The 24,846-nt window shown below is 51.0% G+C and overlaps 1 protein-coding gene across 3 annotated transcripts in view; it reads right to left on the bottom strand.

The window, feature by feature from the left end:
• Positions 1–9,035: 9,035 nt before the first annotated feature.
• XPO6 (exportin 6) overlaps positions 9,036–24,846 on the bottom strand; it is a 119,821-nt gene continuing 104,010 nt past the window's right edge. For all 3 annotated transcript variants that reach the window (XM_017848637.1, XM_017848636.1, XM_017848638.1), the window contains 9 exons: positions 24,290–24,436; positions 23,158–23,347; positions 18,878–19,033; positions 17,738–17,852; positions 17,398–17,569; positions 15,920–16,081; positions 12,933–13,031; positions 12,544–12,774; positions 9,036–9,700 (listed from right to left, as the gene is read on the bottom strand). In XM_017848637.1, coding sequence (XP_017704126.1) covers positions 9,599–9,700; positions 12,544–12,774; positions 12,933–13,031; positions 15,920–16,081; positions 17,398–17,569; positions 17,738–17,852; positions 18,878–19,033; positions 23,158–23,347; positions 24,290–24,436 — 1,374 coding nt within the window. In that variant the 3' untranslated portion in view covers positions 9,036–9,598. The remainder of the gene's footprint in view (positions 9,701–12,543; positions 12,775–12,932; positions 13,032–15,919; positions 16,082–17,397; positions 17,570–17,737; positions 17,853–18,877; positions 19,034–23,157; positions 23,348–24,289; positions 24,437–24,846) is intronic.

A 24,846-nucleotide genomic window follows, 5' to 3' on the forward strand; every position in this document is an offset into this window, starting at 1 on the left:
CACACCCCACACACACCACACACACCCCACACACCCCCACACACCCCCACACCCCCCACACCAAACACACCTGCACACACTCCACACACCCCACACATACACCACACACACACACCACACACCCCACACACCCCACACACACCACACACCCCCACACACGCCCCACACACACCCCACACACATATACACCACACACACCCCACACATCCCCACACTCACACACACCACACACATACACCCTACACACACACACCACACACATCCCCCACATACCACACACACCCCCACTCACACACCACACACACCCCACACTCACACCACACACACCCCACACACAATCACACACACCCCACACACCACACCACACACCCGTCACCACACACACATACACTCCACACACCCACCACACACACACCCCTCACACCACACCCCCACACACACCACACACATACACACAGCACACACACCCACACACCCCTCACACCACACACACCCCACACACCCCCACACACCACACACACAAGCCACACACACCTACACACACCCACACACCACCCACGCACCCCCACACATGCACCACACATACAACACACACACACCCCACACACATAAACACTCCACACACCCCACACACCACACACCCCTCACACCACACATACACCACACCACACACACACCCTCACACCACACACACCACACCCCACACACATCCCACACCACACACACACACCACATACACCCCACACCACACGTACAAACACACCACACAAACACATCACACACACCCCTCACACCACACACCATACCCCTCACACCATACACATACCCCTCACACCACACACACACACACCCCTCACACCACACACCCCTCACGCCACACACCCTACACCACACACACATACACTACACACCATACACATACACACACCCCACACATATACACGTGTGCACATACATGCACATGCATAAAACCACACACACACATACACTCACACACACGAGTTATATTCGTGTAAAAAACACCTGGCCCTAGTTGATCCTCCCTTTCCTTCCTAAAAGGCAGAACCGTGCCTCATGCCTAGTTTTAGATCCAGTACCTGTCACACCTCTGGATATGTCTGATGATGACTGAAAGAATGACGCATAAGAGATGTGTCCCGGAGCTGAGGGTGGGAGTGTGAAGTCAGATGCTTTGCCATCTCCAAACGGAAGCTGGAATCACTTAAGCAATCTTTTATTTATTTATTATTATTATTATTAACAGACAGGGTCTTTCTCTGTCACCCAGGCTAGAGTGCAGTGGCACAAGCGTAGCTTACTGTGGCCTCGAATTCCCAGGCTCGAGATCCTCCTGCCTCAACCTCGAGTAGCTGGGACTACAGGCCCACACCATGCTCAGCTAATTTTTCTACTTTTGGTTGAGATGGGGTCTCACTACGTTGGCTAGGCTGGTCTCAAACCCCTGGCTTCCAGCGATTCTCCTTCCCGGGCCTCCCAAAGTATTGAGATTACAGGCATGAGCCACCACGCAGGCCAAGTCATTCTTAAAAGACTTATGATTCTAACGTTGGAGCAATGGGGATGCCAGGGTATCTAACGCTGGGAGGCTTTTGGTTACAAAGTGCAGCCTGATCCATGTTTAATTCTATTTCTGCCCAGAACCTGGCATGTAATTCCTGTTAACCCCTCGAGGGCAGTTCAAAGCCACAGCCTCCAGCCACACAGAAACCCAGGGACCTTGCACTCCGGAACGGAACAGAGTTTCCAAGCGCAGACCCACCTGGGTCAGCTGCAAACTGGATTCTGCAAGCAGCTCTCAAGGCCACAGGGAAAGCCGACCCAGGTGGGCACGGAGCCGTGCTGTGTTCCAGGAAACCAGTGGGCTCTTCTGTGCATTGGCCCTCGATGCCCTGAGACAAGACATGACCCAGGAAGGGGAAGGAACTGAGCAGACATGGGGAATCTGGGGCCCAAAGAGACTTAGACTCCACCTTCTCAGCTTCTGCTCAGCCCGCAGCCAGGCCCAGGCTCTGGCGCTCCGCCAGCAGCACTGCAAGGAGCCAGACAGCGCCCCCTGCCGGCCTTTCGCTAGGCAGTAAAATGGTCAAAGCAGCCACGGTGACCAAAAGGGCAGCATTTGGAATGCTATGGACCTGGTTTAAACTCCCGCCCAGCCACCTTCCAGCTGGGAGACCCCAGGTGAGTCATGCTCTGGGCCTCCATGTCCTTGCAACTCAGTGGGAACAGTGACGGGGTGCTGCCTCTTTGCGCCATCAGAATGTGCCGTTTAGGAGTAACTGACATGAGCTTGGGGGATTCCCAGGCCCCTAAACCCTGAGGAGCGCACAGCAGCCTCGGTGTCCCCAGAGCGGCTGAGAGGAGGTAGAGCTGAGCCAACACCGGCAATGGAGCCAGGCCTGCAGTTGGACCCCAGCTTTCCTGGAGACTCGCTGTGTGTCCTTGGGTGGGTCACTAACCCTCTGTTGCCTCAATTTTCTCATAGGTAAGCATTTTCTCTGAAGGCAGGGAACCCTAAGGGGGTGAGTGTGTGTCTCCAGAAGGGAGGCCCCCGCTGGTCTCCTCTTGTGGCAGGGGAGGGGCAAATCAGTTTCGGAAATGCCTTGGTACATAAAAGCCTCCCGAGGTGCGGCCCTCCCCGAGCAGGCTCCGCGAGGGGAGATTGAGATGCTGCGCACGTCCTTCCCCAGAGTCTCAATAACTCTTCCTCGAGTGCCCTTCAGAGGCTGGAAGGAAGGTCACCGAGACACGGGAAGCTCGGGAATCAACTCCAGTGTGGCACCTGGGGACGGTGCTGGGGAAGCCAGGCATGGGCCGGCTGCAGCCTCTGCTAATTGGGGATCACCATCCTCAGGGACTACCCTGACAACAGGGTCTGACTGTCTCTGGCCTCAGCCACCAATAATAGTGCCGGACACCCATGTAGGTCAGAGGGGCCCCAGACCACCTCCCACGATGCTCCACAGAGGCCAATTCTACCTGACTGGCCCCAGTCCGGTGACTGGCCCCAGTCCGGGGCTTATGTTCAAACAGCCACAGACAGCTGGAGTCTCTAGGGGCCGTGAGACCCACCGAAAAGCGTGTGTGCCTCAGGGGGCAGAACACTGCCAGGCAGTAATATGATTTATTCCCACTGAAAGCCAGAGGTGTACAGATGGGCCAACGCACACAAATGCAAGGAAAGGGCTGAAAGCCACCTACTGAAATATTATGGTTTAGGCGAGTCTTTTTAATCTGCAAATAATAATCTGTAATAAAGAGGAGGGAGGGGCAGGGCCCATTGGCTCATTCCTGTAATCCCAGCACTTTGGGAGGCCGAGGCAGGCGGACACCTGAGCCCAGGAGATGGAGGTTGCAGTGAGCTATGACTACTACCCTGCACTCCAGCTTGCACAACAGAGCAAGACCCTGTCTCAAAAAAAAAAAAAAAAAAGAGAAGGGGAAAAAAATTAAAAACCTGAGCGTTTTGTTTGTTTTTTGAGATAGAGCTTCCCTCTGTCGCCCAGGCTGGAGTGCAGTGGTGCAATCTCAGCTCACTGCAACCTCTGCCTCCCAGATTCAAGTGATTCTCCTGCCTCAGCTTCCCAAGTAGCTGGCATTACAGGCACCCATGCCACCACGCCCAGCTAATTTTTGTATTTTTAGTAGAGACGGGGTTTCATCATATTGGCCAGGCTGGTCTCCAACTCCTGACCTCAGGTGATCCACACACCTCGGCCTCCCAAAGTGCTGGGATTACAGGCGTGAACCACCATGCCCGGCCAAAACGTGAGTGTCTTTTTTTTAAAAAACTACCTGTTGCCAAAATGCCTGCTGCCTATGTTAGGTCTGTGGCTCTCTTGAGTGTTTCATTGAAATAATTATCTTTCCAACTCACCCCCCCTTGGTACCTGACTGACCCAAGGAAAGCTTCTGCCACCCTTCAGAGGCCCCTGGGGGTTCTGAGTCAGGCTCTGGCCAGCACCACGAAGCTCTCTCTGCGCCCCCCCCCCCCCCCCCGGCGCCGCCCCCCCCCCGCCCGCCCCGCCCCCCCGGGCCGCCGCGCCCGCCGCCCCTCCCCCCCCACCGCCCGAGGTCGCATAACGCCGGTCTGCTCCCAATGCCTGCCCCAACTCAGCACCTCCAAGCCCGGAGACAATTAATTAACAAGGCTTTTAAAAGATGTTTTCAAATGATACAAAGAGGGAAGGGCGGAAAAGGGAGTCCTTGAGCTACAGAAATTCTTCACTGAAGAGCCTTTCACTTAAGTGCTTTTCCCGAAGGAGCCCAGCAAGGTAAGGCCACAGCATTCTGAGCAGACATCAAGGACGTGGTTTCATTTTGTTGAAAATTAGTTACAAGATGCCTCAGCGGGGCTCTAGGCCTCTTCCTTGAGGAAAAACCCATTTGGATAAATCTGAAAAACCCTCCTGCACATAAGAATTTTTTGGCACCCGCTCTGAGCCAAGGCCTATGCTGGATGCTAGGGACACAGAGCACCCCCCCACCGCCGCCTGCAGGTTCTCATGGTGGTAGGGGCGACACCACGGTTCCTGGGACAAGAGGGGACACAGGTGCTGCGGGGCATCGAGGAGGAAGGGGCGCTCGGCAGAGCCTCACAGAAGAGGGCTTCAGAGAGGTTGGAGGAGGTGGCTTTGGAGGGGTGAGGGAAAAGGAGGTGGGTTGATGGGGCAGCCAGCGTCATTTCAGAGGAACATCTCAGCTTTTCCCAAGGGCTGGTCTTGGAGATGAGCCACAGTGATCAAACCACAGTCACCAAAATCCTCCATGCACAGAACACATGGCCCATCTTGGAGCTGGCTCCACCTAAGGAAGAACCAGCTGCTGCATTTGCAGTGGAAAGGAGTCCTTCGCCTGCAGCCCGGCACCGGGCTTGTAGAATTCAGCAAGTTATTAATAAATGGCCATTAATCATGGCTCTTCTGCCCAGGCCCAAGAAGCCAGCTGGAACTGTCAGCAACCTTCCTCTCCTGGTCTCAGCTCCTCTGCAGAGGTCTCACACTGGAGAGGGACACTGGGACAAGGATGTGGCTCAGAAGTGGGCAGGCCTGGTTAGGCTACTAACCAATTAGAGTTCTGAATCTCTCACAAAACCAGGGGTTGGTTTGGTCAAATGGCCCCCATGGAGCCTCACGGCACAGAAGTTTTGCAACTCCCAAGTCTGTGATATTTTTCCTCCTTCAGAATAGAAACCAGTCCCCAAAAATATCCATAAAAGCCTCAGACGGCCGGGCGCGGTGGCTCAAGCCTGTAATCCCAGCACTTTGGGAGGCCAAGACGGGCGGATCACGAGGTCAGGAGATCGAGACCATCCTGGCTAACACAGTGAAACCCCTGGGCGACAGAGCAAGACTCCGTCTCAAAAAAAAAAAAAAAAAAAAAGCCTCAGATACATCTGAACCAGCAATTTCACATGCAGGAACCCAACCTATGGAAACAAACACACAGATTTACACACAAGGATGATCACTGCATCATCAGTGATAGCATTAGATATTTGTAGAATATCAGGCCGGGCGCGGTGGCTCACGCCTGTAATCCCAGCACTGTGGGAGGCCCAGGCGGGCGGATCACTTGAGGTCAGGAGTTCAAGCCTGGGCAATGTGGCGAAACCCCGTCTCTACGAAAAATACAAAAATCAGCCAGGCATGGTGGCAGGCACCTCTAATCCCAGCTACTCGAGAGGCTGAGGCAGGAGAATCACTTAAACCCAGGAGGCAGAGGTTGCAGTAAGCCAAGATCATGCCACTGCACTCCGGCCTTGGTGAAAGAGTAAGACTCCATCTCAAAAAAAATATATCTAATAACATGAGAAAATGGTCACAACATATTAAATAAAAAGGAGGCCATAAAACAGCAGGAGCTCCGCCAGGTGCAGTGGTTCACACCTGTAATCGCTGCACTTTGGGAGGCTGAGGTTGGAAGATCACTTGAGCCTAAAAAATCTTTTTAAAAAAATAAAAGTAAAATAGAACAGCAGGAGCTCAATTTTACAAAAAGAAAAAAGGAAATACACCAACACACCAAAATATTATTTTCTCTGGGCAGTGGAATTAACTTTTTTTTTTGCTTCAAAGTTTTCTGCATATTTCACATATTGTACAACAAACATTTTATAGTCGGGAGAAAAATACATGCTGTTAAAAAAAACATTCAACCCTCCATCACATGAGGCCAATGATGGGCAGTGGAGGAAAATGCTGAAAATTAGGAAGATGAAGGTTTCATCTGATCTTGTCCTAAAGCCAGTGGCTGCACTTTTGGCAGATGTAAATGACACAAGTCAGAAGAAAAGCAGGACATGGGCACCCAAATGGAGACAGAAGATCTGCCTCAGATTCAAAGGCAGCAGGAAAAACAGCCGCCTTGAGAGCCTCCTGCCATTATCCGCCCCGACCCAAGACTGACACAAAGCCCCACTCTTTTTTTCTTTTCTTAAATTATTATTATTATTGTTATAGAGATGAAGTCTCACTGTGTTGCCCAGGCTGGTCTCAAACTCCTGGACTCAGGCAATCCTCCAGCCTCGGCCTCCCAAAGTGCTGGGATTACAGGCATGAGCTACTGTGCCTGGCCCCAAAGGCCCACTCTTGTCCAGCTCTACCCTTTCCCCATCCCCTTCCTCAAAATGGGGAAAGACACTTTCTGGATGTGCCTAGGACCTGAGAACTCACTCAATTCTACCTGCACTTCTTAAGCCTGCTTGGTGCCAGGCCCTATGTGAGGCACTGCAGGTAAGAATTGAGTCAAAGAGCCAGGTGTGGTGGCTGACACCTGTAATCCCAGCACTTGGGGAGGCCGAGGCAGGTGGCTCACTTGAGGTCAGGAATTCAAGACCAGCCTGGCCAACATGGTGAAACCCCATCTCTACTAAAAATACAAAAATTAGCTGGACGTGGTGACGTGCACCTGTAATCCCAGCTACTTGGGAGGCTGAGGCAGGAGAATCACTTGAACCCAGGAAGTGGAGGTTGCAGTGAGCCGAGATGGCACCACTGCACTCCAGCCTGGGCGACAGACCGAGACTCCGTCTCAAAATAAATAAAAATAAATAAATAAATAAATACTTTTAGGAATTAGGTCAGGTCAAAGACCAGCTTGCACACCTCTAAGAATTAGGGGCTCACTACAATCCATACCTCTGGGCCATGCTATCAGTCCAGGAATGAACATCCTCCATTTGACCAGCCATGGCATCTCACAAGCCTGTAGTCCCAGCACTTTGGGAGGCTGAAGCAGGATTGCTTGAGCCTAGGAGTTTGAGACTAGCCTGGGCAACACAGTGAGACTCCGTCTCTACAAAAAATAAACAAAACTACCCAGGCATGGTGATGCACATCTGTAGTCCCAGCTACTCAAGAGGCTGAGGTGGGAGGATCACTAAAAGCTGTAAGCCATGACTGCACCACTGTACTCCAGCCTGGGTGACAGAGTGAGACCTTATCTCTTAAAAAAAAAAAAAAAGGCCAGGCGCAGTGGCTCACACCTGTAATCCCAGCACTTTGGGAGGCCGAGGTGAGCGGATCACAAGATCCGTCTGGGAGACATCTGTGGTGGAAGGTAGAGATTGAGACCATCCTGGCCAACACCGTGAAACCCTGTCTCTACTAAACATACAAAAATTAGCTGGGCGTGATGGCGCACGCCTGTAGCCACTCGGGAGGCTGAGGCAGGAGAATTGCTTGAACCCAGGAGGCGGAGGTTGCAGCGCCACTGCACTCCAGCCTGGCAACAGAGCGAGACTCTGTCTCAAAAAAAAACACTCCATCCCAGCCCAGCTTACATTGGCCTTTCCTCTGTGCTCCTAAGTCCTGCCTGTGTTCTTCTGTCCAAGGGTGGGGTTCACAGGCAACAAATCCCATCCCTTCAACCCCTCCATCTCCAGAGGAAAAAGCCCCTTCACAGTCTCAGGCACAGACAGCACTCCTGGCCTTCCCTAGCAGGCAGGTGAGGTGGTATTTATAGCCCATGCATAATTGGATGCTCATTCCTTTCTACAGAAGAGCAATCAGCATTTCTGTTATCTCCTTTCTGAACTCGGAAGCAGAGCTCGCTGCAGCTGGGAGGCTGTGATGGACACAGAGCAAAGGCCTGCCACACAAGCGCACATCATGCACGCCCTGCTCACCCCGGCCCAGCCCCTGCCCAAGTGATTCCTATGGACATCTCAGATTCCTATGGGAAATCAACCCACAGCTCCCCACTTCCCCAGGCCTGGCAACAAGCCAGTCAACACCTGCCCTCCCGTCCAGGTGAGCCAATCTTTCCATGCCAGGCGCTGTAGTCCACATCAGCAACTACCCGATTTGGGCCTGCCCAGTCATCATGACACCTAGCGCAGGAGGAGCTGCTGGTTCCTGATTCTGGACAATTCGATGACAAGTACCGCTCCCACACATGAATGTCTGGGCAAAGCCCCAGCTCTCAGACACGTCATAGAGTCCTGAGTCCCACCCATCCCCACCCTCACAGAGTCACACCCTCCCTCCCTCTCCAACCTCTATTCTCACCCAGGCAATCCATCACGAGACCCCACCTCCCTGTCCTCCAGCGAGACTTCAGGCCACCAAGGGCCAGGTCCTGCTGCACACTGTGGGAAGGAATCTATTCCCTAGGAGGTGGGGAAGGCGGAGCCCACACTTCCCACACTGGGAGGCAGGGGGTGTGGGTGCCACAGGGGCCACAGGAGTCAGGCAGCCTGACACTCCAGCCTCCCTCCACCACCAAGCCAACCGTCAGCAACACCCGCTCCCAACCTCCAGCCTCCACCAGCACCAGACCAACCATCAGCGAGACCCCCCTTCTAGACTCCAGCCTCCCTCCATCATCTGGCCAACTGTCAGTGAGACCCCCTCCCCTCTCTGAGTAAGAGCGGTCAGGGAGACGCCATTAGAAAGTGGGAGACGCCAGGAGCCAGCCCACTCCAAGCTGCACTGCCCACGTTCCCACCAGGATGCGCCTTGCTGGGATCCCAGCCTCAAGGAGGCTGTGAGTAGCAAGCAGCTCCCCAGTCAGGGTTTCTAGAACAACAACATAGGCATTTTATTTCTTTTCATTAAGCTTCTTAGTTTCTTAGTATCACAATGGAATGATGAGAAAACAACAAAACCGTGAGTCTTTGCAAATCTCTGACAAAGAGCAGAGATCTCAAGGCAATTGGGGCGGGGGAGGCTTGACAGAAGTGCCAGAGCAGTTCCGACGTCACAGCTCTCCTTGGCTGGAATGGTGAGAAGGTGGCACTGTCGTGAGCTGTCCTTGGCGATTCTGCCCCATGACCCACATGCGCCTGGTCTGCATGGGCCACCCCCATGGGATTTCCCGGTGCCTCCTAGTACCTGGCCACACACCCCTCCGCCTGCTCCAATGCCCTGGGAGCACCATCCAGTGCTCAGGTGGACCCAGAAGCCAGCTCTGCTGGGCAGAGGCAAGATGTGGAGGAGCGGCAGAGGCAGGCAGCATTGCTTGGCGTGGGAGAAGCCAAGGAGTGTGACCGAGGCCCGTCTGGGAGACATCTGTGGTGGAAGGTAGGGTTGGCGCAGGTGGCAGCAGCAGAAGTCCATGTCCCCAGGCAGTAGCAGGCCTAGAGCTTCACAGTGCCAGGGGGCAGGCTGTCGTTGCAGAGTCTGTAGTAGCGCAGGTCGTTGACCAGCCTGTGCACATTCTGGGTGAATGAGGGCAGGTCCTGGAAGGCAGGGGCATAGCTGCAGCCAAACACCCACCCAACACACCAGGTCACCCACCCACCAGACCCCAATGGCTACTTCCATCCCAGAGTGTGCACTGAAGATAGGGGAGCACTCTCTAAAACTCAAAACTTCTATTCAATGTTGCACTGTGTGTCACAGAGGCTCTGTGCCAGGCGCCATGGGAGAAAGAGAACAAGAGGAATATGTCCCTAGGGCCTGCCAGGTGCCGGACACTGCTGCAATCAACATACAGACATCAACTCACTGAGTCCTCACCACGAGGCTGCCACCAAGCCATACCAGAATCACCTGAATCAGTAGTCTAAGGACAGAAAGACCAAAGCACTGCACCATGAAGAAGCTGGCCCCAGCTCACACAGAAGGGACCAGCATACTTGCTCCTGAGTCCGGGCCCTCGAACACAGGCATGGCTGCAGTGACAGCCCTCTCCTTCACCATGGCCCCTCGAGGTGACACGCACACCCAGTGATATCTGCAGAATGCTTACCCATGGGGCTCCAGGCTGCCTCTGCCAGTCGAGAACCACCCGAGCAGCAGCACACACAGTCCCAAGGCCTGTCCCACTGGGCGCAGCATGGGTCATGGAAAGCCCTGGACCAGAAGTGAGGCCCTGACCTCCGCCGCCATGCACACGGGGAGACCCTGCTTTTCAGTGTGGGATGCTGAATGCCTGCAGTGTAGGTCCTGGTGAGGACTCAAACAGGCCCAGCAAGCCCCCAGCAGAGCCAGGAGCAGGACCAAGTCCATTTTCCTGCCCAACCGCTATTGCTCTTCCAGAACTCCATTCAAAGCCTGCCTCTTCCCAAAGTCTGCACAGATGCCTCCTATTTCCTGGCCCCAGCAGCCAGGTCAGCGCCTCTGTCCTGAGCTCTCTGCTTCTGGGGAGTGTGTGCAGGCTTTGGGGTCAGAACATCCAGGTCTGCCTCCTGCTTCGTGGCTCTACCACTTCCAAGTTCTGTGAACTGCTCACCTTGTGAGCCCCCGCCATCTGTGAAATGGGGGAGTAACAGGACCCACACTTCATGTTGGAAGGCTTACTCGAGCCAGGACATGTCACATGCTTGGCACTGTGCAGTCCACAGAGGGCGCTGTATTGGCCTGTCTACCATGAAAGACTTGGTGAAGGCTGGGACTGGCGCCCCAGCTCCTGGCCCGGGGCTTGAGAAGCAGCTGGCTTCAAACACACAGTGAGTGATTGAATGGAAGGTGGTGATTCTTTTATTTCACCCTCAAAAAACCAACTAAGGGATGTCTTTTAAATCAGTGGCTCCCAAATGCCAAACCAGAATTTCCTGGGTAGAACATAGAAATCTGTTTCTCCATTTTTAATAAGCACCCCAGGTGCTTCTGATATTAACTAGATCTTTTTTTTTTTTTGGAGACAGAGTCCCACTCTGTCGCCCAGGCTGGAATGCAGTGGCACAGTCTCTGCTCACTGCAACCTCTGCCTTCTGGGTTCAAGAGATTCTCATGCCTCAGCCTCCTAGGCAGCTGGGATTACAGCCACCACAGCTGGCTAATTTTTGTATTTTTAGTAGAGACAGGGTTTTGCCGTGTTGGCCAGGCTGGTCTCGAACCCCCTAACCTCAAGTGATCCACTCGCCTTGGCCTCCCAAAGTGCTGAGATTACAGGTGTCAGCCACCGTGTCCGGCCTATAACTAGATTTTGAAACCACAGCTTTAAATCAAAAAGTTGACTGATATTGGTATCATTATAAGCTGATAATTAAGTATTAGGATCTGGCCTCTAGAAAAAGGAAAAAACATACCCAGGGGCTAAAGTGAACTGGAAGAGGCTTAGGAGAGAATGAGTCCCAAGACAAGGAAGATCCCAAGACAAAGGAGAACAGGATGAGTCTAAGCAAAAGCTCCCCTGCCACACGTGGCAAATGAGGACAGCAGGCGGCCAGGTTTGCGCCAGCAAGAGCAAGTGCATCTGAGCACTACAGTGGAGCCGTGGACAAGCTGCTTCACAGAGAACTCAGGTCAAGAACCCCAAGAGGACCAGGGAGAAAGCGATTTCTTCTCCTAATTTCATCAAGTATAAAGTGGTACAAGGAAAAGTTCCCAGAAGTTTCTATCAGGCAAGGGAGAGGCCTGGTCACCTGACACAGGAAGAAGAGAACAGGTGAGCCCCCATGGGGAAGGAGGCCCCAGGCACTGTCAGGCTCCAACAAAAGATGACCTCATGGACACCGAGAGCCAGCAGCACCCAGCTCCCATCGAGGTGCTGCACGGGTGGGGACAGCCCACCTGACAGTCCCTGCACAGGCAGCAGCAGTGGGACAAGAGGGTACTAGGAGGGCTCCTCCCAGGACCTGGCAGCAACTCAGCCCAAGATGAGCTGGGGCCGGTCTGGAAAGAGCCCAAGACAGCCTGGGAACCTGGGTCCCACCTCTAACCCTGGGGACCCAGAAGTGCAGCTCCCAAGCACCAACCATCTCAGCCTGAATGCAAGCCTGGGCACACTCCAATGCTGGCCCCACCGAGGCTCACCACCCAGGAGGGAGAACGGCAGGGCCCTGGGTATCAACAAAGATGCCAAGACAAATGGAGGGGCTGCAGAGCCAGGAACTCAGGACCTCCATGGCTGAGACTAAGAACATATGTGCTACAGACACCAAGACTGGGGAAAAAGCTGTGCCCCTCAATCAGGCTACAGCAGTGGGTCAGCAGCCATCTTGTGAGCTATTGCCAAGCTGCAGGGTGGGCACAGACCACGCCCAGAGGCCTCAATGTGCCCCCTCCTTGCTGCACAGGTGCCAGGCTTGAGTGCCCCCTCTGCCCTCCTCTTAGCCCGGCCTCTTTCTCTCCTCACCCGATCCATCTTGAAATTCCGCCCCAGCACACTTTTCTGGTTGGCATCCACACCATCACAGCTGGTCAGGAACTCTGGGAGGAAGGCGGCAAAGAACCCATCAAAGTCGACAGAGGCCATGTTGTAGATGGCGATGCCGATCTCCTCCTGCAGAAGATCATGTGACTTGTGGACCAGGACCTGGAGCAGCACGTTCACGAACTGGAACAGCATGGTGGTCCGGAAGATCTTCTGCAGGCAGAGAGACCGGGTGAGCAGCAGCCGGCCCCCAGGGGCCTGTCCCGGGTTCCATCCACTTTCTGTCACACTCTCCAGTGAGTAACCTGAGGGTGGGATGCAGGCCACGATGCCCCTGATGGAGGAATCTTTCCAAGAGCTGGGGCACTTACCTTGTGGTATAGCTTCTGCTTGGTGTTAAGAGTCTCCAAGTAGAAGAGATTTTGTTTAAAAAGGTGGATGTCAGGCTGGAGAAAGGACTGTCCGAAAGCCTAGGAAATGAGACCACCATTTTATAAACTGCAAGACCAAGCACTTCTGGGGCATCTTCCCCATGTCAGAAGAACAAGTGCCAGGGCCAGGGCACCCACTGTCTTGATGCCTCTGACCCACCAGCTCAGACCTCTGCGACTCTCCTCCTAAGTCTCAGAGCTCATGCTTCCCGCACTGGGCCTTGCTTCTTATTATGGTCTCATATATACCTTTTGTAATCAACCTCTAGAAACCCATCACAGGACCTGGCTTTGAAGCAAGAAGCTCACACCTCTAGCCAAATCCCTCAGCAATCTTGGCAGACACCAAAGCCTGCTTGCCTGCCCCTGCTCAAACCAAGCAATCCCCTTCCTTGCCCTCCTTCTTGCATCTCATGTCTCATAAGCCTCAAGCCCTACAGGCTCCTTCATGGAGCCTCTACCTAGAGGTTAAGCCTCTGCCTGGGGGCTAAGGAAAGTATTTTTAAACTGCTTTGGAATTCCTGGGTGTAAAAGTTACTAGTTCAGTCCGGGCACGGAAGCTCAGGCCTGTAATCTCAGCACTTTGGGAAGCCAGGTGGGCAGATGACTGAAGGTTGGGAGTTCAAGACCAGCCTGGCCAACATGGTAAAACCCCGTCTCTACTAAAAATACAAAAATTGGCCGGGCGCGGTGGCTCACGCCTGTAATCCCAGCACTTTGGGAGGCCAAGGCGGACGGATCACGAGATCAGGAGATCGAGACCATCCTGGCGACCACGGTGAAACCCCGTCTCTACTAAAAATACAAAAAAATTAGCCAGGCGTGGTGGCAGACGCCTGTAGTCCCAGCTTCTAGGGAGGCTGAGGCAGGAGAATGGCGTGAACCCGAAGGTGGCAGAGCTTGCAGTGAGCGGAGATCTGGCCACTGTACTCCATCCAGCCTGGGCAACAGAGCGAGACTCCATCTCAAAAAAAAAAAAAAATGAAAATTAGCCCAGTGTGGTGGCGGACGCCTGTAATCACAGCTACTCGGGAGGCTGAGGCAGGAGAATCACTTCGATCCAGGAGGCAGAGGTTGCAGTGAGCTGAGATCCTACCACTGCACTCCAGCCTGGGCGACAGAACGAGACTCGTCTCAAAAAAAAAAAAAATTACTAGTTCAGGGGCAAAAAGAAACACCCCACGCACCAGCACAAAGTGCCTGCTCCAATAGAAAGAATAGAGAGTGACCATGGGGCAGTGCAGGAGGTGGGGCAGTGGGGAAGGCCGGTCATCTACAGGAACCCCCTACAAAACAAGTGACAACTGCTTCGTCATTCTCTCCCTGGACCCCTAAGCTACCAGAGGGGGATCTTGTAATCCCTGCAGCAGGGATGAGATCTCCATGATGACCAATAGTTTCCACTTATTTACTGTTTAAAGTTAGGTTCATGGAAGTATAACAGAGTAAAACTTCTGAGGTTTATCTTTCTATGAATTCTGACCTACCTGTGGAGTTGTACCACCACCATCACAACCAAGACAGGACACTTCCATCGCCCAGAACGTCCCCTCACACCCCCACCCCTAGGCGACCACTGCTCATTATCGGTCCCTATAGTTCTGCCTTTTCCAGAATGTCACAGAACGGCATGGGATCCCACCGTGCATAGCCTTTGGCATCTGGCTTCTTTCACCTAGCAGAATGCATGTGAAACTCATCTATGCTGCTGAATGTACCAAGAATCCATGCTTGCTTACTGCCGAGTGCCAGTCCCTTAGAGGCACGCACGAGCTTGTTCATTCAGCTGCTGGATACTCAAATTGTTTCCAGCTTTTGGCAATTATGAAACAGCTTCTAGAAACATCAGTGTACAGGTTGTGTGAACATATGCTTTCATTTATCTTGGGTAAAATACTTAGAAGTGAGATTGCTAGGTCATACAGTAACTACATATTCAACTTTAAAAGAAACTGCCAAACAGTGAAACTATGCTCCAAAGTGCCTTTCACCAGCCATCAGGGGGGACCAGGCACCAGCCTGCCAAAGAAGTCTTCCAGGCAAGGACAGCGTTCAAGAGAAAGGCAGGGGAGGCACAAACACTTGAGTACTGCAGACCTGAGGCCTCGCTGGGTGCCAGGGATGGGAAGTCCAGGGCAAGGGTACGTGCTTGAAAAGAACTGCCACACAAGAGTCAGTGAGTATATGAGAGTGTGTATGCGCGTGCATGCCCATATGCATGCTGTATGCTGGTAGGGAGCTGGAGGGAGGGTGGAAATTCCTCTTGCTTCCCCATGAGGAAAAGCATGCACTGAAAAAACAAAAAGAGACTCCCCTAGCTAGACTCAGATGAGAATGTCAGACACCTGAATGCAGACCCTGGGAGCGTGCCTGATGCAGCCACAGAGCAGGCTGGCTGTCCGCGTGAGGGGACACCGTCCCAGTCTTCCACAACAAGGGGTGCTTAGCCCCCAGACAGCGCACTGTCTCCGATGGACAGCTGCATCTGCCCTGCCTCCCAGGGCAGTGTTTCTCCTAGTATGGTTAGAGTCAGAATCACAGTGCAGGTCCAGGGCCCTCCTGCAGAGACTCCTATTCAGGCCGTTCCCTGCTAAGAAGGTCCTGGATGACTCTGGCATAAGCAGACTCTTTACACTTGAGGAAACAGCACTATGAGGTCAGCGGAACTGACGTTTATCAAGCATCTCCAAGTGTTGTGCACTTTGTGTATGTCATCTCATTTCACCTCAAAACAAACCTGTGACCCAGGCAACATTTGCTCCACTTTACAGATGAAGAAACTGAGGTTCCAAGAAATTAATTAACTTCATCAATACTAAGAGGCAGAACTGAGCTTCAGACCCAAGACTGTGGGGCTTCAAAGACAGGACTCGTTGCAGTGCCAGGTTAGAGGAAGTCACCCGGCAGTCCCCCCGCCCCGACATTACCTGCATGATGGCACTGAACTGGGGCTCATTCTCCATCTGCTCCTCAGAGATCCCCCTCTGGACACTGGCCAGCACGGTGGACTTGAAGAAGTACCTCCAGTTGTGATGGAGTGTCCGGAAAAGGAGCTCAAACAGCTCAGCCTTCACATCAGGGGAGGGACGCTGCAGAGACACACAGATGCTCAGATCTGCAGCTTGTGGAGCCGCTCCAGCCTGGGCCCAGGGCAGCAAAGATGCCTAGGAGATGCCTCGTGACAGCAAGCCAAGTGTCAACACTCCATCCACATGCCTGTCACTGCCTGCGCAAAAGACATCCAGCCCCTGGAGTCCTGTCACTGCATGTGCAAAAGACATCCAGCCCCTGGAGTCGGCGGTTCACACCGTGGGTTCTTCAGCAGAGACAGGGCCCACATTTGAGAGAGAATGCACGGGTCAGCGCCAGGGGCCCCTTTTTCTGATGAGCACTCAGCTTTTACACTAGAAAAAAGCTACCAAGTGGATGAACAATTAGGAGTATGGATTTTCTGTTCTATTCGACCTGTCAGATCATCTTGCTTGTTCCTTTTCCCAGGATGAAAAATGCTGTCCCACTAACCTGTTGGTCTTACACAACCACAGCGGCTAAAGACAGACCCAATGCCTTAAAGTGATTCTGCTCCCCAGAAGAGGAGGGTTTAAAGAACACTTGGGAGCCAGGCTCTCTGGGCCAGTCTCTTTCCCAGCAGCCAGGATTCTGAGAGGAGGTAGAGGAGAAGGGGCAGGCTCAGCAGTGTTTTCTCATTGAATCCAACACCCGCAATCCCTTACTCCAGATGTCTCTGCAGAATTCAAAGGCAGGAGGCCCACATGTATTCAGTTCAGCGTTGATTAAAATTAAATAGATACCAGGGGCCACAAGTGTCCACAGAAGAAGCCTCATAGGCCAGTCTGTCCCACAGACCAGACCTGTCCCAGTCTCAGTTCAGACAGTTAAAGATTAGCTCTTATTTATATGACTATTACCAAAAAAACTGAAATTACATCTATACTTATTACTGGTCTTATCATGCTGAGTGCCTGCCTATTTTCTAAGGACAAAGGGCTTTCCTGTAACATTGAAAGGTTTGTTTGAATGGTTTCAAGAACTTGCCTTGTATCCTCGAGACCATGAATGTTTCTAATAGGAAAGTACATATGTTAGAATGTTTGCTATAGAAAACCAGAGTCTCTTAAAGGTATAAATTATTTGCTGCAGGAGACTGATCTTAGCAACTGACCCTGTGGAATAACTGCTATGCTTACACTAGACTAGCTCCAATGAACTCAATCAATATCAAAAGACTATACCACGCTAAAGGCCTTCTTCCTTGGGAGAAATGACTTTAGTAGCATATTAAACTAACAAATGAACTTTAAAACACAATCCATTTTCTGTGAAATCTCATTCCCTTCCCAATCTGGAGATGGGGGGCCGCATAGGAGACTGCCTGAGCCCCTACCTCGGCGATGATGGGATACACCTGCTCCATGCACAGGGCGATGATGCTGGGGAGGAAGGGCTTGAACACCTGGCCTGGCTCCTGGACCACCACCTGCAGGATCTTCAGAAACTTCTCCACCACCCGGCAGCCTGTGCTCCCCTCATGGAGGATGCTCTCAGCTAACTGCTCTCTACAGATGAGAAAGCCACACAGTGAGCAACCACATGTTTCTCTGGGGGTCAGCATGAAAACCCATGCTGTGGCAAGTACAGAACAGGAGCAAAAAGCCACACTTTGTCGCCAGACCCACTACTTCTCCCTTGAATCTGAAAACCACGGATGGGGGGTCTGTGGTTACCTGGTAAACATGTTGAGGAAAGTCTGTATGATTTGCTCAGTGAAAGGCACGCCCATCTGTACTCTAAGGCCTCGAAACAGAGTAAGGAAGAAGCTCAGCATCTCATCAGTCACATCTGGGGAAAGGGGCAGAGACACCGTCACAGGTTTGCACACAGGGAGAACCAGAATCCTGGGCTTCGTCGACCTACTCCTGAAATCTGCACTATCAGCTTTCTCTACGGCTTCCTGCTGGAAACATTTCCCCAACACCATTAGGGCCAGTGACAGAAAGTGGAAAATGATTAGGGACATGCTGAGAAAATAGTTCTGGTACAGGGAACCTCCACCTGGTGGCTCACTACAGGAAATGAAGGTCATCTCGAACCCTCCCTCATTGCCCGACATCCAGTGATGGTCAGAGTGTCACTGGAGAGGGATCACTTTGTGCCCACAGTGATGAAACTACTCAACTGGGTCAACCCCTGAGTGCTTCAGTCATTTCCCCCTATGACTAATAATCCCTGCAGTTGGGTCAGAGGTTGAGTGGTTGAAAGTGGATAATGAAGGTGTATTTAGATTGCATGGCCCTGGTCCATTAAATGGATTAATTGCAGAAAATACTGCTTACATTTAGGGCAGTTTCACTTCCAGATCTCAACAATCATCTTGTGTAGTGTTTCAGCTCTAACTGCACGCAATCTGCTTGCAAGAGGCAATGAATATTTGCTGACTGAGAAGTGCTTGATATTTCTCTTGTAAAACTGACAAGACTACTATAATGTTCTCATGAGAGCTGGGCAAGTACATCCACAGAGCTAGAGAGGCCCTCTATCACTGACAGTGACAGACAAGGGTGAGGGGAATGATCTCGGCAAATGTGCCTTGCCACAAAATAAGGAGAACTAAGCCAAAAAAGCTCTCTAGCCTTCTCTTGTAGGTGCCAAGGCCCATATGGAGGGCTCTGCTCACTTTTCCATAGGGCCTTGGCCTCAGACTCCGCAAATAAACACCACTGCCCTTTCCCTTCAGTACCGGGTTTCGTTGCACGGAGCCAGTCAAGGCCTGTACTGCACTGACTCAGTGTGCTTTACAGATCTAAGTGGGCATTCTGGCCCTTGTTAGCACCACCCACCAGTGGGGCCTCTGGGCCAGCTCCTACCTGACTGATGGATAAAAGCTGGAAAGAGGGCCAGGGAGACCTGAACGGATTCCTGCAGCGACTGGTAGCAAATCTGTCGAGACTTGGTGGACTCCCCTGAGATATTCTCCACAATGTCTTCTAAGACGCTGAGTGTCTGGTGTATAATCACTTTGGCTGCAAATCAAGATGAGTTGCAGGTTATAAGCTGTCTGGGGAGAAAGCACGGTGCCCACAAGGGAGAGGGAGGAAACTTGCAAAGGTACCAAGAAGATGATCACATGAGTCTCATTAAAGGAACAGTCTCTTGATTACAATATAAATTCTCCTCTCTTTATGTTTTAGTTTTTGTTTTTACTATTATTACTGCCAGGACTCCAGACGCCTGGAGTGTGTATTGGGGAGAAGATGCCTGCCTGCTCAGGTTTTTGCCTCTGGCCATCAGCAACAAGTCCACAGAAGAAAAAAGATAAATAAATGTACCCCCAGGTTGGGTGCCTTGGATTTAATCAAATCTAAAAGATGGTGAATAGACTGGTGAGAAAATGAGTGTCATAAGGTCACAGGCCAGGATGGACACATGCAGCTCAAACCTTGTCCCTCAGTGGGACACTACTCCAGCCCAGTAATCCCACAAACACCTGCCATGCACATGTAATGGTGCTGGCTGCAGGAACAACCTGCCTGATCTATCTTTGGCCTATTAGGCTTGTAGCTTGATAAGGCATATAATTATTGTTATTATGTTATTGACAATATATAATGCTAACCCTGAGATGACTTTTGACTCCATATGGCACACAGGGAAAACAGATGTAGTGGGCCACAAACAGGCCAGGGGTCAGAGAGCCCTGACTAGGAACCACAGGTGATCATCTGAAGGCTACGTGCCGTGGGCAGGACCCTCATCCATCTGGGAGAGCCAACAACCCCACCCTGGCAGCGCCGCAGTGGGGATTAGAGACAAGGTCCTGAACGATGCTAGCAGTGTGCCAGCCATCTAAGAAGGTCCAGGACAGGGATGCTGCCATTGTTCCCAGAGCAAGTGGAGTCACCCCCTTAAGATGCAGAGTCTCCTACCAACCTCCCCAAGATGACGCCCATGGCTCAGCCTGAGCCTAGCAGATTCAACCCCGGCGAACGCCAGAGGCTGAGCCAGAGCTGGGCTGAGAGCTGCTCCCCACCTGGAGCACTCTCTGGGTCCTCCGAACCCCAGTGCTCAGCAGCCTCTGTGGGACTGCCGCAGCTTTGAGGAGGGGACACGGCAGAAAGAAGACATGCTCAGGAGGTGGATGGAGGCAGGCCTGGCCCTGCTGCTGCCTCATCTGAAAATGTGGAGAGAGAGCATCGCCCCACTCACAGGGCTGAGGACGAAGGAAGACGCTTCTCGTCACAGGCCTGGTCCCCCAGTCACAGTGACACTGGAGAGTAAAGGAAAGGCTCACCCACACTGCTGAGGAGGAAGCCATCCACAACTACAAGCACGTGGACTTCTACTAAGCCAGGAAACCGCACTCAGGGCAGCCACTTCCTCAAGAACACACAGGCAACAGGGGAAGCAGTTTAGGGTGAAAAACCAACAGTCAAGAAACCAAAATCTGACCTCTGGCATTTAAGGAAATTCAAACAAGGACAAAAGATGTATTTTTAAAAAATGTACAAGTCAAAAATTGAAAGCACTGTAAGTATGTAATAACAGGAGAATGGGTAGGTAACTGCTTTACTTCCATGAGACAAGACATTATAAAACCATTAAGAACCTTTTTTCTTTTCTTTTTTTTCTTTTCTTTTTTTGGCGGGCGGGGGGAGGTTTCAAGAAGAAAGAGGCAATGCGGCAAAGTGGTGCAGAACACAGGAGTTGGAGCCATTCAGACCCAAATCCAACTCTTGACCTGGCCCACTTTCTCTACAGTCCTGAGCAATGACACCTGCCAAGCACCTTCCCAATGGACAGACTGGCAGGTCCTACTCCCAACAGGCACCCAGACTGAGCATTACCAAGGATGGGACAAACAGAAACAACGCAAGAGGAAATGCGAACACGAATATGCACCACTACACCACAACCTACTGGAAACAATCAGGCAAAACAAGACTACGAGACATGTGACAAGAAAACAGGCCTGGACGCTTCAAAAATGCCAACCTCACGAAAGACAAAAACTGGGCATGCTCTTCTGGACCAAAGGAGACTACAGAGTTACAACAACCAAACACAATGAAACCGTCCTAGATCACATCCTGGATTTTTTAAAAGCAAAAAAGAACAATTTGGTAACAACTGGGGAAAAGTGTGAATGTGGCTACATGTTAAATAACATTATTGTAACAATGTTTAATATCTTGTTCTATATAGATACAAAGGTTACAGATTCAGGGATGAAGTGTCAATTATCTGCAACTTAAACAGCTGGCTTTTAAGAAAAAGTGTGTTGCAGAAAAGAGCACACATGTGGCAAAACATTCATAATTAGTGAATCTGGGTGAGAGAGATACAGTTGTTTTCTTATTCCTTCAGCTAGTCTGTAGGTTTGGAATTTTTTTTCAAAGTATAAAGTCAAGATAAGAAAAATGAAACTTTCCAAACTTCATTTCAACACTGTGGAATGAGGATAAGACATACCTCACAGGGTTACACAGGAAGTTACATGAAATAATGTATACAAAGTGCTCAACCCAGTGCCTGCACACAGTCAGCATAGTGAAGATGTCATTCACATACTACACTGCAAACCCTTTCAGCACACAGTGGCATCACACTTCCCTGCCCTGAGTTAAGCCAAGGCCACGTAGCTGGCTCTGGCCAAGGAAACAGAGGTGGAAGTAGTATGTTAGTTTCAGGCAAGACCTTTAAGAACCACTACGCAATTCACCACAATCCCTTCCAGAGTGAACACACTTAAATGGAGCCTTCTTCAGCCTGGGTCCCTGTGTCACCTCCCCACCCTGCGTGACCCAAGCTGGACATGTAGTATGAACAACAAATCCTCTTTCTTCTTGTACTAAGCCACTGCGCTTTTGGAGTTGTTTGTTACCACTGAGTATATCCTCGCCCATGCAGACCGACGTAACTCCCATGTAAGATAAAGTGCGGAAAGGAGACCATTATATATGATAAAGCGTGACTCCTCAACAGCTGGATGCAAGCCCCAGGCAAGTTCCTTAATTTTCTAGACCTCAGCTTCCTCATGCTAATCATCAATCAAGATCGTAACAGTACTGAAATCATAAGGCTAATGTGAGAACTGAATGAATTACTGATTTTTGAAAATACTTAGAACCAGGAACAGACCAACACCAGCTTTGAAAGTTGATGCTGGCATATCCAGAGACTTGATGATGGATATAAAATCTCCAAGGCAAGAGCCTAGTACACAGTATACCCTCAAAATGTCAGCTACTCTCATCCAGTTATGTAACCATGAAGCCTATTTTAAAATAGAAAATGGAAGGTAAGAAGGAAGTATGGTTAAAATGGTTACTTTCTAAAATATTAAAACTGGTCAGATTTAGGAGTTACTTTTTCCTTCTTTATATTATTCTATTTTAATATATTTGTACAATGCACATACGTTAATCTTCCTGGTTATAAAAGTAGTGTTTTTTAGAGTATTGTATTTATTACAATTTCTGACATTTCACAAAGCATTTTTGCTGACATTCCATAAGTGGCACCATCTAATAACATTCTATTTTCTTTTTGTGAAGAGATTGTATTTTTAAAATATTTCGGTACTATTTGTTATTTCAAAGAGATATTTCTGAGAAATCAGATGCCTTACTTCTCCTTATTCACTTTTTTTCCCTCTTTAATATAAACAAGCAAACTTCACGTGCCATTTTTGAAGAAACCAAGCTCTTTCAAAACCTCTGGAATATCTGTATTTGGAAAAAGGTTGAAACCAATCTGGAAAAACAGTTCTTGAGCGCACTTTCCAAGCGTGTAGAGGTGAACTGCTCTGCTTGCCTACACAAGCATCTGAAATAGATCAATAACCACCTTAAGATGTATTTTATAGACAGAAGGCACCATCACCAGTGTCTTCCATTTTTTCTTAGGGCTCCAGAATTTTTTGCATTTTAAGTAAGAGAAGGGACAGTTTGCATTCAGGAAATAGGTCTGGCTGCTGAATTCCACAGGTAGCAGGATTCCACTCCCAAGTGTGACTTCCTGCTCAGCCTCTATGGGACTGTGGACAGAAAAATTTACCTCAGGAGCCTCCGGGGCAAATCTCATCTGCCACAAAGAACAATGCCTGCCTACCTCCTTCCCCAGCTGTCCCAGCCTAGGGGTCACTTACTGTCATCCAGTGGCATCTTTCTCTGTGGGGCAACAGCACTCGGCTTCAGGTTGCGATAGTCCCGGGAGAGTGCAGAGATGAGGCTGGCGTGGTTGATGGAGCGCACAGGCCACTGCTGCTCATTCTCTGGAAGGTTTGGCCACGGTAGCAGCAAGATGTTAGAGAGAGCTCGGCACACCAACACCTGGGCCTACAAGAGACCCCAAAGGCATCCATCAGAGGTCAAAGAACCAAAGACAGTGGAGCGGCATGGCCAACACAGCCTTCAGCATCTGCTGGCTGCACACCTGGAGCCCTAGCCCCCAGGCTCGTTTCTTATAACCTGGGCAGGGTCTTTGGTCCAACTGGAAGGCAACTTAGGGAGGAAAATGAAATGAAGTAATAGCACCATGTCTAGATCTAGCATAACCCAGAGCCAACCTCAATCATTATTCTGGGGCTCTCATTTCCTCTCTAATCTGATATTAAAATATCAGATTAGATATTTGTTATCTATGTTTGAGAAGGAGAAATCACACCGCAGACACAGAATCTCAGGCATTGCTCAGCTGGTGGCTTCTCAGTCCTCTGAGAAGCTACTTAGAGCAGGACTTGCAGGAGAATCCATGACAATCCACGCCCCTAGCATGAGGTCAGAAGCAATGCAATCACATCCTGGTGCTCTCTGATACCCTCTTCAAGCCTTCCTGCCCGCCTCCTGTTAGGTGGTTTTTAAACTTCTAGCCTGAGCCTCCTTTGAGGATTCTAAGAAAATGCACTTGCCTGGCACTTCTCAATCCCAAAGAACACACAGAACAGTGACAACAAAAATCAGACTGCTTTGAATCAGAAAGAACGCAAAGAGAACACTGACAACACTGGCCAAAATTACCAGGCTACAAAGCAGCAAAACCTTTCTGCACACTGGGAGGTGCTTTTCCTTGCCTGAATCAGCACACTGCCTGCCTGCCTTACAATGGGCACGATGAGAATCACTGAGTCTGTGTCAGTGCCATAAACATAAGAAATCCGTCTATGCTGGCACAGCCTGTAAGCTCTGAGTACAAAATCAAAGGCCAGAATCTTCTTCCTCAGCTTCCTCGGGTCTCAGCCACACAGCCCTGGGGACCCCAGGGAAGCTCTGGGGCCTCACCTTATCGACAAGTCGCTGGGCAGAGGCATCAGTGATTCTGTTGAATACTTTCTGCACTGCAGGGATGCTGATCAGAAAGACGGGCCGCACGGTGGTAGCCAGTGAGACCAGTAAGTGGCACGCAGATAGCAGCAGCTTGTCTTGGACCTGTAGAGGGAAGAGGGCACGTCAGTTCACCACATCCCTGTGAGACTGGGATTCAAACTTTGCTGAGGCAGTCACAAAGCTATGTGTGGTTCTTGGTTTCCCAAGGACACCACTTAGGCTCTATCTAGCTCAAGAATTTTTCCTGTGATGATTCACAAGAGAAGCCCACCTTCTCTGTCATGTCCACAGCTCCTGCCACAGCCATTATCATCTCCTCCCGTTCCTCCTTCAAAGTCACCAGCAGCCTTGAACTCAGGCACTTCTCAGCTCAGAGTCTGCAGTGGCTCCCTATCAGCTATTAAATCACACTCGCTGGCACACTCCCTGGCATGTCATCCAGGTCCTGGGATTCCTTACCTCACTCTTCTTGCTCCAGCAGAGCCGAGATCGCCCTGAGCCCCCCACCTTTC

This window comes from Rhinopithecus bieti, unplaced genomic scaffold (genome assembly GCF_001698545.2).
Source record: "Rhinopithecus bieti isolate Rb0 unplaced genomic scaffold, ASM169854v2 scaffold_31940, whole genome shotgun sequence".
Taxonomy (NCBI): domain Eukaryota; kingdom Metazoa; phylum Chordata; class Mammalia; order Primates; family Cercopithecidae; genus Rhinopithecus; species Rhinopithecus bieti.